A 12397-nucleotide genomic window follows, 5' to 3' on the forward strand; every position below is an offset into this window, starting at 1 on the left:
AGTATTTGTCTTTCTGGGCTTGGTTTTTATCTGACTTTCAGGTTAATCCTGTGTCATAACTGAAAGGATTCTCTTTGGGTAGCATTCCACCATGTGGCTACATGACATTCCCTTTATCCAGCCATCCACTGATAGGCATATGGACTAGTTGCATAGCTAGGCTGTTATGAACAATGATGCTCAGAATGTAAGCTTGCAGGTATCTACTTGGCATACCTCTTTTGTGTCCATTGGTTATATTTTATTTATTCATTCATTAATTTATTGTGGGAGGCCAGCACTTGTATTGGTATTAGAGATCAGGGGAAAACTTGTAGGAGTAATTGCTTTTCTTTTGTATGGGCCCTGGGAATTGAACTCTAATTGTGCCTTCCCCACTCAGACATCTTAGTCTCCCTTCACTGATCATATACTTAGTACTGGTTTTGTAGAATCATATGGTAGCTCTATTCAGATTTTGGATTTCTGAGCCACTTTCATACATTTTCCATCAAGACTGTACAAGTTTACATTCTGACCAATAGTAAGTCAGGGTCTACTCTTCTGTACATGATTGTCAATACCTATTTTTAAAATATTTTTTGTAATAATCATTCTAATAGGTGTGAGATGACAGGTCATCATGGTTTAATTTGCATTTCTTTGATCATTGATGGTGAATATTTTTCCATATCTCTTTTGGCCTTTGTCCATATTCTTTTGGGAAGTGTTCATTCAGGGCCAGGTGTGGTGGTGCACACCTCAAATCCCAGCACTTGGGAGACATAGGCAGGCAGATCTGAGTTTGAGGCCTACCTGGGCCTCAAGTTTCAGGATAGCCAGGATCACATAGACCCCACCCCAGTAACCCACCCACCTCAGCAATCAACCCCACCCCAGCAACCCACCCACCTCAGCAATCAACCCCACCCCACCCCACCCCTGCAACCCACCCTACCTCAGCAATCCACTCCACCTCAGCAATCCACCTCACCCCAGCAATCCGCCCAACCCCAGCAACCTGCTCCACCCCATCCCAACAGTTGTTAACCATGTATATGCCCAGGGAGGGAGGGGTTCCTGTACCTCTTGAGCCCTCCGCTCCTTCTGGAGAGGTTGGAGGTGCTAATGGATCCAATCTTGTAGTGTTTCCTGTGGAGAATCTGATATCAGGTTAGCAATCTTATAAAATACAGAAAAATGAACTGTTCTTCTATATATTTCCAAGGAATGATGGACAAATTGTTAAGTGACACAGCACACACGCGAGTACAAAGATATTTAGGAAGGAATCCTAGAAAGGCAAGTAAGACTTGTGTCCTGAAAAAAGTCACAGGACACCGGAGTTCTCAGAAGCCCACAATAATGCTGAAATGGAAAAGTTGGTTCTGCTGTCATGCAAGTTTCTACAAAGTTGAGTGCTATAAATTAATGCAATTTTGATCAAAATTCCATGCTGCTTGCTTTATGTCTGTGCTTATGAAATCCAGAGCCTCATCATGCTATTTGTGTGCTATGCCCCTGCACATGCATGCTACACTCTACACAAGATCTTCAGCCTGGAAAAAGGAATGGAAACAATATTTGACAATCATGTGCCTGTTAGAAGATTTGTATCCATAATATACAAAGAGCTCTCAAAATTCAATAGGAAAGCATCCTCTAAAGCATGAAAGACTTGAGTAGACAACTTCAACTGGGAGAATTTGCTAAGCCAAGACATTTAACAGTTTGGTCATTAGTGAAAGAGAAGCTGACACCACAGTGGGTTAATCAATCCATCACACTATTACAACAGCTAAAATTAAAAAGACTGGTCATGCCAGATGCTGATGACGATATGGGGCGCTGATGCCCTACTGGGCTGCTGGCTGGAAGGTAAAATGGCATACACACTTTGAAAAGCAGTTCAAAACTTCCATTTCTTTCCTTATTATTTTAGTTTTGAAAGGCATGGCCTCCTGTAGCTGGAAATTCGTTATCCAGGTGAGAATGACCTTGAACAGTCTATGTGGCAGGAATTGGGGATTCCACTCAGGGCTTTGTGCCTGTCAGGCAAACACACTACCAAACAAGCACACCTGCAACCCTAGACTCTCCTTAACTTGTCAAGTACAACCCAGGAGAATTCAGTCAGTTCATTCCTAGGCATTTATTTATACCCAGAGAAATAAGACTTTGCTTCCACACAAAGACACACAGTATTCATAACAGCTTAATTTGGAGCAGGCAAAAATCTAGCACTACCCTAAATGTCACCAATAAGTGCATTAAAATTGAGGTATGTCCCTCCATAATGATTACTGTCCAGTGTTAAGAAGAAGGAACACTTCTCAGGCAACAATAAAATAACCTCAAGATTATCATGCTGAGGGAAAGAGTACACCCCCAAAAGTTCATACTATACGGTCCCATTAGTTCTGGGAAATGCAAACGAATGTTCAGTGATAGATCATTGGTTGCCTCGGGGTGTGGGTGAGTGGGCAGTGCGGGGAGAGATTGCAAAGAAACATCAGGAAACCTTGGGTGTGACCATGACCTTATTGAGGAGCTCCTGCACGCATACACACGTCAAAACTCATATTCTAAACATGCAACTTATTGTGTGCCAAATATATCTCAAGAAAGCTACTGTAAAATGCATGCAGTGGGCACATTATGCGACAGTCTGTTCTGGGCTGCGTTAGAAAAGTGTAAATGCTTTCTTTTCCCCTTTCGTCTCTACAATAAAGCTATCAGTTTGATGCTGTGATGGATTGCTCCCTCCTAGTGACAGAACACCGAGGTTTGGACAGGTTGTCACCCGCCACTGCTTAGTTAATAGGTGCTATTCCGGCTCCATTGTATTTGGATTAGAGACACATCGCTGGGAGTTCTCGTCTTCACAGTGTAGATCCTTAGATATGTGGCGGAAGCAGTTCAGAGGCTCATGCCAACTTCACAGAGCGACCCACGGAGTTTGGAGAGGGTAAGGTGACCTTTAAGCTTTCAAACCCGAGGGCTGTTAGGGAGCAGAGTCTCTGCCACTCAGAACAGGGCCCTCTGTAACACCGGCTGCCTTTTGCTTGCTGTGTTAACAACTATCAGTTGACCAAAGATCAAGTAGTTCAGCCAGAAACTTCAGCTGCTGTGGCACGATGACCGAGTGTGTCCCGGAGCAAGGAGAGACTTGTCATAGACCAGGGCCGCAGAGCACCGGAGTCAACGCCTGTGCTGGCGGGGCCCGTGGGGGCGTCGCGGGGGCGGGCCCGGGGACGCTGGCAGGCGCTCGGGCGCGGCGCCCCCTGCCGGCCGGGCTCCCGCGCGCATGCCGTCCGGAGCGCGGGGACGCAGGTCGGCGAGCCGGTAGCGAGAGGGCAGGCGGGCGGGTGCGCCCGGCAGGGTAGGTGGCCGCGGGTCGGGCGGGCCGGAGGGCGCGGGGCTAGGGCGGGAGGGCGAGCGGGCGGGCGCGGGGGCTGCGAGCGGGGGGCGCGCGCAGAGGGTCGCGCGGGGGCCCGGCGGCGGGGGCGCGCGGCGGCGGGGGCGCGCGCGGCTCGAGTCATCAATTATGCAAGGGCTCGCGCGGCGCGGGGGACGGGCGCGGGGAGCGCTCCAAGATGGCGCCCACCGCAGTCCCGCCCGCCGCAGCCTCGGCGCCTCTGCAGTCCGGCCGCGCCTCCCGGGCCCCGCGCTAGGGCCGCCGCCGCCTCGCCCGCAGCCGCCGCCGCCGCCGTAAGTCGCCCCGGAGCCCCTGGCCCGGCGCCGCTCCTCGGTCTGGGCTCCCCTCTCGCCCCGGGACCCTGGAGCGGGCTCGCCCCTCTCAGCCCGGGGCTTTGCCGCAGAGCGCGCCGCGCGGTTCGCGGGCCACGGAGCTCACGGGGGTTCGCGTGGCCGTGGAGCGGGGTTTTGCCCTTCGTGTTTTGGACGGGTGTTTTAGAAGTCTACGGTGTTTGCCGGGGTTCCCGAGGAGCATGGGGGACCACCAGCTCCCACCCTTGGACACCCTAACCTCCAGGGCTCCGGGTCGCGCTGGGGACACGGGCTTACTCCGGCCCCCTCAACGGTGCAGCCGGCACCCAGCTCGCAGTGCCAGCCAGACCGGGGGTCTCGGGCTGCTCTGCAGTCCCTCAGCTCTGCCCCCTCCCCCAGTCCTAACTGAATCCTCCCTCGTTCGGCTCCACATTGCTACCAACTGCAGAAGCCAGGGGACACCTGGCTTCCGGGGTTCGTGGGGCAGTCGGGACACCTTCTGTCCTTTACTCCTTTACTCGGCTGTGTCAGTGACACTCTAATCAGGGTGCTCAGGGGCTGTGTGGGATCCCCCGCGACCTTCCTTGGCAGGCTAGGATTCCTGCATCAGAGTATATCACTTTCAGAATATCCCCTTCCCCCACCCCCACCCCTACGCCACCCTTTGCAGAGCTTGTTCCTCTCCTTGCTCCCTTCCCTCCCCCACCTTACCACGGGCAGCAGCACCCCGGGCTTCTCGTTAGCGTTGGAATACAGAACTGTTTGCTCAGCTCCACAGCTTGGACCCTTCCTCTCTACTTCACTCTTGGTACCCTGGGGACCGCAAACCCTCTGCATTTCTCCCGAGAGCTCCGCTCCCTGCTCTCCATTGCCCGCAGCAACCACCGGTGGAGACTTGGCAGTTAACTTTCCGGGCGGTACTGGGGGCTGTCAGACCCCTTCAGCGTCCTTAGCTTCGAGTTCGGATGGCGTGGGAATCATTTTTCAGTCTGATAAATAGGAATTCTCCAAACTGTGCATTCCTTCCAGCTACTCCACCCTATGCCCTCTCCCTCACTCACACTGCAGTTTTTTAAGCACATTTTATAACTGGAGGTTCCAAGATTCGCATCGGTGTTCATAATCAATGTCATCTGATGGGGTGGAGGGGCATAGAAGAAACTTTGCATTGCGTCTGGCCGAACTCAGGGGCAGGGAGAAATAATCACGCTGTAAGCTCTGCCACACAGGGGAAACTGCTTTTAATACACAGTGGGCACCCAGAAGGGCAGCAGTTAGAAGCAGGAAGTGTGGGTAAGGGCCTTTAGGGCAAAGGGGGAGAGCTTTTTCTAACTGTTTTCTCGAGTTTAAACCTAGAGATTCTTTGGAGAGGGGTATGTGTGCTACGACTGGGGAATCTTTTAGCTTCCCAAGCAGATTTCGGGTGTGGTAGATTTTTCACAGTCTCACAGGCTCTCTTCTCTTTTCTCCGTGTGCATTAGGAGATATGGGGGAGGGAGCCTTTTTTTTCTTTCCTAAAAAAATTGTTTTTTGATGTGTAATGCAAATGGCTGGACGGCATTACTACCAAGTACCAGGATGGCAGGACTGGGGATTCAGACTTAAAATGCTGACAGCTTTTAGCGTATTGTCAGTAACCTAGCTCTTGAAATACTGCAGCATTTTCCTTTGGAACTCATGACCCATCAGGCCTTGGGTTCTCCCTGAAAGAGGATTTGATTGCTGTGTGTGGGGGTAGCGATGGTTTGGTGTTCTGTGAGCATTCTGTCTGTCCTAGAAATGGAAGCTCTCTGGAGAGGGCTGCAAGCGTGTTCTGTGTTCTTAGAACATCTGATGTGTGTGGATGTGATGTTTCTTACTGGGTTGTGGTGGGTTTTGTAAAGCAATTCGTGGTGATGCAGGCCACATAGTTACTGGTTTCTTGGGGTCAGTTTGGGAGGCTGACTTTATATGCTTTTGGTTTTCATCTGAGGTTTTGTCAACTTTCATACAAATAATTGGAATATTTTCTTTTAAATTAAAAAAGGATAATAGCTTGGGATATAATATATTTATAAACAAACAGCCTTATAGTTGCCTCCTTGAAGGCGGACCCTCAGCAATTCCTCCAACCCACTCTTGGGCTTGGGCTTGCATTTTCTTTTGCTTTATACTTGTACTAGAGGGGACCTGCTGTGGTGCTGAACGGACAGCTCCCAGGCCTGTGTGGCTGGAGTCGCAGACTGGAAGGGACTGGGTTTGATGTAAGAGCAGCAGGCTTTCCTGTGGCTGTGATCTGCCTGGGCATGCGCAGCTGGGTTGTACTTGAGGTTGAAGGTCTAGTTATCACATTTTTCTTACTCCCACATAAGTCCTCATTTTTGTTTGCCCCTCAAGGAGGCAATGCTTTATAGACTGCAACAGAGCCATAGGTACATTCTGCTGATTGTATGATTTCAGCATATTTTTTGTCATTTCAAATAGCAAGAAACTGTTAATATTGCAGTAATTTGGTCTTCGCCAGAAGTAATTAGATAGCAAACCAAGTTAAGCTGAATGTGAAGGGCATCTTTGCTAGGTTGGTTGGAACAGGGAGAGGGACTCAGCAGGCTAGCTTGTGATCCATTGTGTCACTAGGGTATGCTAGTCTAAAAAGTGTTTAAAAATCATTCTTATAAGAAAGCTATGCTTTGAATATTTTGACTACTCACTACCAACATGGATGAAACTAGTTCGTCCACTGTGGTTAAAATGCTTTAATCTCTCTTGAAAATTAGCATGTGTAACATTGAAGGACATATATTGGAACTATGTAAGAGGCAAATGTCTTTTACGTGCTCGCTACCAAGAAAACAGACAACATTTTGTAGAGAACTGATAAGACGCTCTATGTATTTGGAAAGAATGCAAAGAAACATGGCTGCCTAAAGTAAGAAGAGGGTTCTGTGAATAGAAAGAAAGCTGTCGTTCATGTGCTGGGTTATGTAAGAAGTTCTGGGCAGCACTTGCTTTACTTAATGATTGTTTAACCCCGGAAGGCTGTCCTGAGATGGGCAGAAAACCCATCCTGTAGAGAAAGTGTTAACAGCCTATCCAGTGTGGAGGCAGTTACCACGGTTATAACAATATCACACACCGGCTGCAGAAACAGCTGGAAGAAAGTCTTCCTGACTTTTATGTGCTCAGCAAAAGCGATGACCATGTTTGAGTGCACTTTTTCAATTTCAAGGTGCACTTGCAGAAGTTACACAAGTCATGCTTGCTTTCAAACTGTCTTCCAGGTCTTTAAACTCATGCTCTATCAGACTTAGGGACTCAGACATTAAGTTGTTGTATTTCTGTTTACTTTCCCCCTTAATCCTTTAAAACAATTTTCAGAAAACGGTCTTTAATGTGGGCAAATTCACTCACAAAGTAAACCCTTCTTTTAAAGTCTCTTGGCTAAAACGTAGCAAGTTAACTAGACAAATAAAGACAATGTTTCTCAATCAGTGGCTTGATGACTAGTGTCACCCAGTGAGTCTCAGATGTAAGGCACTGTGTTGGACATGGATACAGTTGCTAAATGGCACCAACTCAGAAATGATGCCATACTCAAAAACTGTGCCTGTGAAGAGCAAAAAGGAGGAAACAGGACGCGGGCCTGTGGGCTTATTGATTGGGGAAATGTTGTGTGAGTGTTAGGTTGAGCTCAGTGATTTTTTTTAAAACCTAAAAAAACCCTTGTAAAAGGGTAGAAAATAAATATAGGAAAAGAAAGGAAAAGGGGGTAGGCCTCTGAAATTTTTTCTGTCTCTTTGTGAAGTTATAGAAACACAGCTAGGATTAAATGGTATGTCATGGATTGAGGAAAAATGACCCAACCATTTGCCATAGTTACTTTTCATTTCCTGTGTGTATGTGTGTGTGTGTGTGTGTGTGTGCGCTCGTGCGCGCGCGCGCATGCACACTTTTGAGACAGAGTTTCTCTGTAGCTTTGGAGCCTGTCCTGGAACTTGCTCTGTAGACCAGGCTGGCCTTGAAATCACAGAGATCCACCTGCCTCTTGTCTCCCGAGTGCTGGGATTTAAGGCTTGTGCCACCACTACCTGGCTATAGTTACTTTTCTTACATAGGGAAGAAAAGACAAGAGGTCTATGGGCCATTGAGTCAGACAAAACTAAGTTCAAATCCTAACTTGGCTAATTACTTGCCCTTTAACCTTGGGCAAGTTATCTAATTTCTCTGGGTTTCAATTACCCTTATCTATAAAAAAAGGAATAATAATGTCTACATTGCAATGTTTGTGGGGATTGAATAAAATCTGTTTCCGAGGTTTAGCAGCCTAGAGGGTATTTACATGTGTGTCTGATTTAGTTGTATGTACTGTATTAAGTTTCAGTGGTCAGAAAAGCAGACAGCTCCTGAATTTAATCTGGTTTAGGAGGTGGGGCTTGTAAGTGGCTTATCCTGAATGGACAGTCTTTTTCTCAAAGGAGGAAAAACAAACCACACCACGATTGCATTGCCAAAGTAATGCTTCTCTTGTTCCCTCCTGAACTAAGCTATGGTGGCTCCTGTCCACAAAGGAGTGTTTTAGCAACAGATCTAAAGACGAACTAGGCCTAGAAGTTGAGGCACCATTGTTCTCATATAAGCTAGGTCTTATCAGTGTGGTAGAGTTTGAAAGGGGTTCTGTCTTTTAGTTTTCTTTGTATGTGAGCTTGGAATGGCTGTGTCTGAATGGCTATCATCTTAGAATCTTTGTCACTATTACTCTGTTTACCAAAATTCAAAGTATCCTTCTTTCTGGTGGATTTTAGAGCTAGGTAAGGCAGGCTATTGTTTTGTTGCAGTTCAGGAGACAGTGTGCCCAGAAGGAATGAGGACCACGTAAGAGGTCATGTGCAAACTGCTGCTGAGGCAGATCCACAGTAAAGATATCTTTTTTTCCCATTAAATGGTGTTACATTCTGATGTTCATAGAACCAAGTAAAATGAACAGTTTTGGTTTATTTTAAGAAATTATCATTATCCTAGGTAGCTAAACATATCTTAGTGAGTGGGCACAGTGAAAGATTCTGAGATAGGCAGAAGGAAGGCAGAAGGACCTCTGAAGGAGCATTTTGGAAGAGGAAAAATGACCTGAAGTGTCAAGAAGTGGTTGAAGTAGCACGCCTCTTCGTTCTGTACTTGCCCTACCCTTCTGTGGTGACCCGGAAATGTGCTCACACTGCCAACCTGTATAATAACAAGGACAGTAGGGAAGTTTGACTCCTGGAGCGTCCTTGCCCATGTAAGGTTGAAGCTGGTGCAGGATTTAGAGAGCAGAGCACACTGGGGACCGGTGCTGGAAGGGTGAGATCTAGAGTATGGGCAGTTCTTGGAAGCCTTTAGGCTAGGAGGGCACAGGAGGAAGGGGATAATGGCTAAGATTTTACTCGGGCAATGAGATGTATTACAATGAGGAAAACTGGTAACCTGAGGGGCTAAGATAGTGGTTCTCAAACTGTGGATCTCAACCCTTTGGGGGTTGCACATCAGATATCCTGTTTGTTATATTTACATTAGGATTCATAACAGTGGCAAAATTACAGTTATGAAGTAGCAATGAAATAATTTAATGGTTGGGGTCACCACAAAATGAGGAACTGTATTAAAGGGTCATAGCGTTAGGAAAGTTGAGAACTGCTGGTCTAAGAGATACTCTTAGTTTGAGACTGAAGCTCTGCTGGGCCTGGCAGTTGATTTGGGGTCATTGTGTGTGTGTGTGTATGCGCGCGCGTGCGCATGCGTGCACGTAAGTGTGACTGACACGTTATGTGGAGAGGTTTGGAGCATCTTTATAGCCTTATGGTGGTAAGGAGAGGCTTCCTGGGTCACTGGGGCTTGTCCAGGTGTCTAGGAATGGAGAACATGGAATCCCACAAACGTCCTGTTAACCGGCTCCTTCCTTGCCCTCTTGGTCGGTGCTGTTCAGATGTTGTTAAAGGCTCTGAAGTCCCAGGCATTGCAGACAGACAGAAAAGTTCTGAATTACAGTTACTTGTTTTCCTCCATGTTGATTCTTAACTGATTATTAGCATTTCCATCAGAATGAACTTGGGGAGTAAGGAAGAGATCAGGACTGCTCCATCTGTGAAAAAAACAGTCCCTTTCATGTATTATTTCTCCCTGTTTCAGTTGTAAAGACAGTGAAATACTGGCCTCCAGAAGCTTAGAGTCCATGCAAACGGGTGTGAAATAGCAGTCGTCTTCTGCGGAGCCGCGGCCCCTGAGTGAATGCGGCTGTCTGCTGAATGGCTAGCTCCTTCTTCAGTTCTTTAATTAAGGATAGTGTTGTGAGCTCTGCTGCTACAGCCACTACTGTCTTTCTGCCTTGGCAATAAGCTGAATTAAAACGATTTTAAATGAAAACAAATTAATACATTTTTATTAAACTGCAGAGGAATATTAAGCAGGTTGGAAATGAGCCTGGCAGAACTTTCTCAGAGATCAGAGCACCTCATTGGCTACAGAATTCTCCACTGGATTTCCTAAGACTTGGTGTAGAGGTGTGAACCATTGTTTTTTTGGGGGAAAATACCTCGAGTATAGTAGGCATGCTTTAAAGATTGGCGTTGGGCTGGGGAGGAAAGTGTTGGGATTATTCCTTAAAGGGTGGGGAGGTACAGCGGACAAGGCGGGGGGGGGGGGGGNGGGGCGTACTCTCCTGAAGACTCCTGTGGGTCCTGATCCAGACACAGCACAGAACCTGAGGAAGGTGGAATTCTTGTTAGTTTTGTTTACGTTTGATCTTAACTTTATGGCACGTGTTTTCTTTACCTGATTTCCACGTTAGGAAAACTGGAGAGCATTTTCTTGCTTTATGGAAGACAGGACAACTTTTTAAATTTATTTTATTTTTATTTTATTTTATTTTTCTCTGTGTAACAGCTCTGGCTGTCCTGGAACTTCCTCTGTAGACCAGGCTGGCCTCAAACCCAGAAGTTCACTGCTTCTGCCTCTGAAGAAGTGGGATTAAAGGCGTGTGCCGCCACTCCCTGCTGGGGTAGAGAGAGTAGCATTGTAACCCCTCATTTTCAGTCAATATTCCAACAACTTTCCCATAAAGACATTCTTGGTGTTCTCTCTTCCATTCTACTTTTAACACCCACCTTTTGGATTTCCTTGTTTGAATAGTTGCTAGAGGCAGAGGGTTCAAAAATATAAAAGTCGAGTTGTCTTTTACTGTCTTCTAGCCATCCAGTATGCATTCCATAAGTACAGCCATGGTTACTAGTTGTACAGAATACATACACACAGTAGCCCCTTCTGGCCCCCCAACTATTTCTATCATCTTTTAGAAAGGCTATTTTTTAAAATTGTTTTGTATGTATGGGAGTTCTGTGTGCATGTATTCTGTACCATGGACTTGCATGGTGCCTATGGAGGCATTGGATCCCCTCCTACTAGAATTACAGACTGTTGTGAGCAGCCATGTGGGTGCTGGAAATTGAACCTGGGTCTACTGGAAGAACAGCCAGGCTGTTCTTAATGGCTGAGTCATCTCTCTAGCTCACTTAGAAGGACTTTAAATAATTTGACAATTTGATCATTTATTCTAGACTATCTTAGATCAGTCCTTTCTTTATGATATCCATATTTCTTCTATATTTTCCTTTTATTGATGAAATTTATATTCTACTATTTTGGGTTATTTAATGTAAAAAGTTAGTGTTTCCATTAGAGACTTCTTTAAAAAAGTGAGTGTAGAGGAAGTCGTGGTGTTGAAAAGTTGTGAAATGACTAAGGGAGGAGAGTGTAACAGGTGCTGAGAAATGCATGAACAATCTCTCACATTCTAGAATCTTCTCTGGTTAAATAAGGAGAAAACAAAATATTAAATAAGAATAGGTTTGCATTGGAAAGGGTTTAATTGCCAGCTGAGTGGTGTGGTTGGCAATTAGTTAATAAGTTGAACCCCGCCCCGCCCTGCCCCGACACAGTCTCAGCCACTGTTCTAAAACTCACCATCTAGTCCAAGCTCACCTGAAGCTCATGGCAGTCCTTCCGCCTCAGTGTCATGAGGGCCACCAGGCCTGTCTAGAAAGTTAAATTTTCAGAAAACTTAAGGAGGTTTGATGAGAAGCAGCTGTTGGAAGATGTGTGCTCTGGGCTTGCTGTGGTGCACCTGAGAAGGTGAGGCTATAGAGTGTTTGGGGAGCTGTGCACAGTCCAGGTGGCCTGATAGAACCCCCAGCTGCAATTAAGCCTGCAAAAATAGTAGTGAGTTGGGCAACATGAGCACAGGCGATTTAGAGGAGTACCAAGTGACCCACGACAAAAGCCATGGCGCCATGTAGCACCATTTATAGGATGGCAAGAGCAAGATGTGAACAGCCAAGTGGTTGGCTGCTTGAGTTGGCCTCGTTGTATATTGGTGAAAGCACAGACTCGTAATTATGTGAGCAGGACGGACAGGAAAGAAAGTAAATAGAACTTTGAATATGTGTGCCACATGGATTTTTTTAATATTTATTTATTATGTATACAATATTCTGTTTGTGTGTATGCCTGAAGGCCAGAAGAGGGCACCAGACCTCATTACAGATGGTTGTGAGCCACCATGTGGTTGCTGGGAATTGAACTCAGGACCTTTGGAAGAGCAGGCAATGCTCTTAACCTCTGAGCCATCTATCTAGCTCCCCACATGGATGTTTTTGTGTAGGAATTGTTTTCTGATTTTTTT

General features: G+C 46.4%; 2 protein-coding genes across 2 annotated transcripts in view; one reads left to right on the plus strand and one right to left on the minus strand.

The window, feature by feature from the left end:
- Positions 1-3180: 3180 nt before the first annotated feature.
- LOC126488796 (sterile alpha motif domain-containing protein 1-like) lies at positions 3181-3931 on the minus strand. Its single transcript, XM_050122496.1, has 2 exons — positions 3904-3931; positions 3181-3830 (listed from the first exon to the last, which is right to left on the minus strand). The coding sequence occupies exons 1-2, from the start codon at positions 3929-3931 to the stop codon at positions 3181-3183; spliced, it is 678 nt and encodes a 225-aa protein (XP_049978453.1).
- The window catches only part of Scn8a (sodium voltage-gated channel alpha subunit 8), a 176080-nt gene continuing 167266 nt past the window's right edge, over positions 3584-12397 (plus strand). The window contains exon 1 of the mRNA XM_050122500.1: positions 3584-3690. The gene's annotated coding sequence lies outside the window, so the exon portion shown is untranslated. The remainder of the gene's footprint in view (positions 3691-12397) is intronic.

The sequence above is a fragment of the Alexandromys fortis genome, unplaced genomic scaffold (genome assembly GCF_014885135.2).
Source record: "Alexandromys fortis isolate MF-2015 unplaced genomic scaffold, M_Fortis_MF-2015_v1.1 scaffold_216, whole genome shotgun sequence".
Classification (NCBI taxonomy): Eukaryota; Metazoa; Chordata; class Mammalia; order Rodentia; family Cricetidae; genus Alexandromys; species Alexandromys fortis.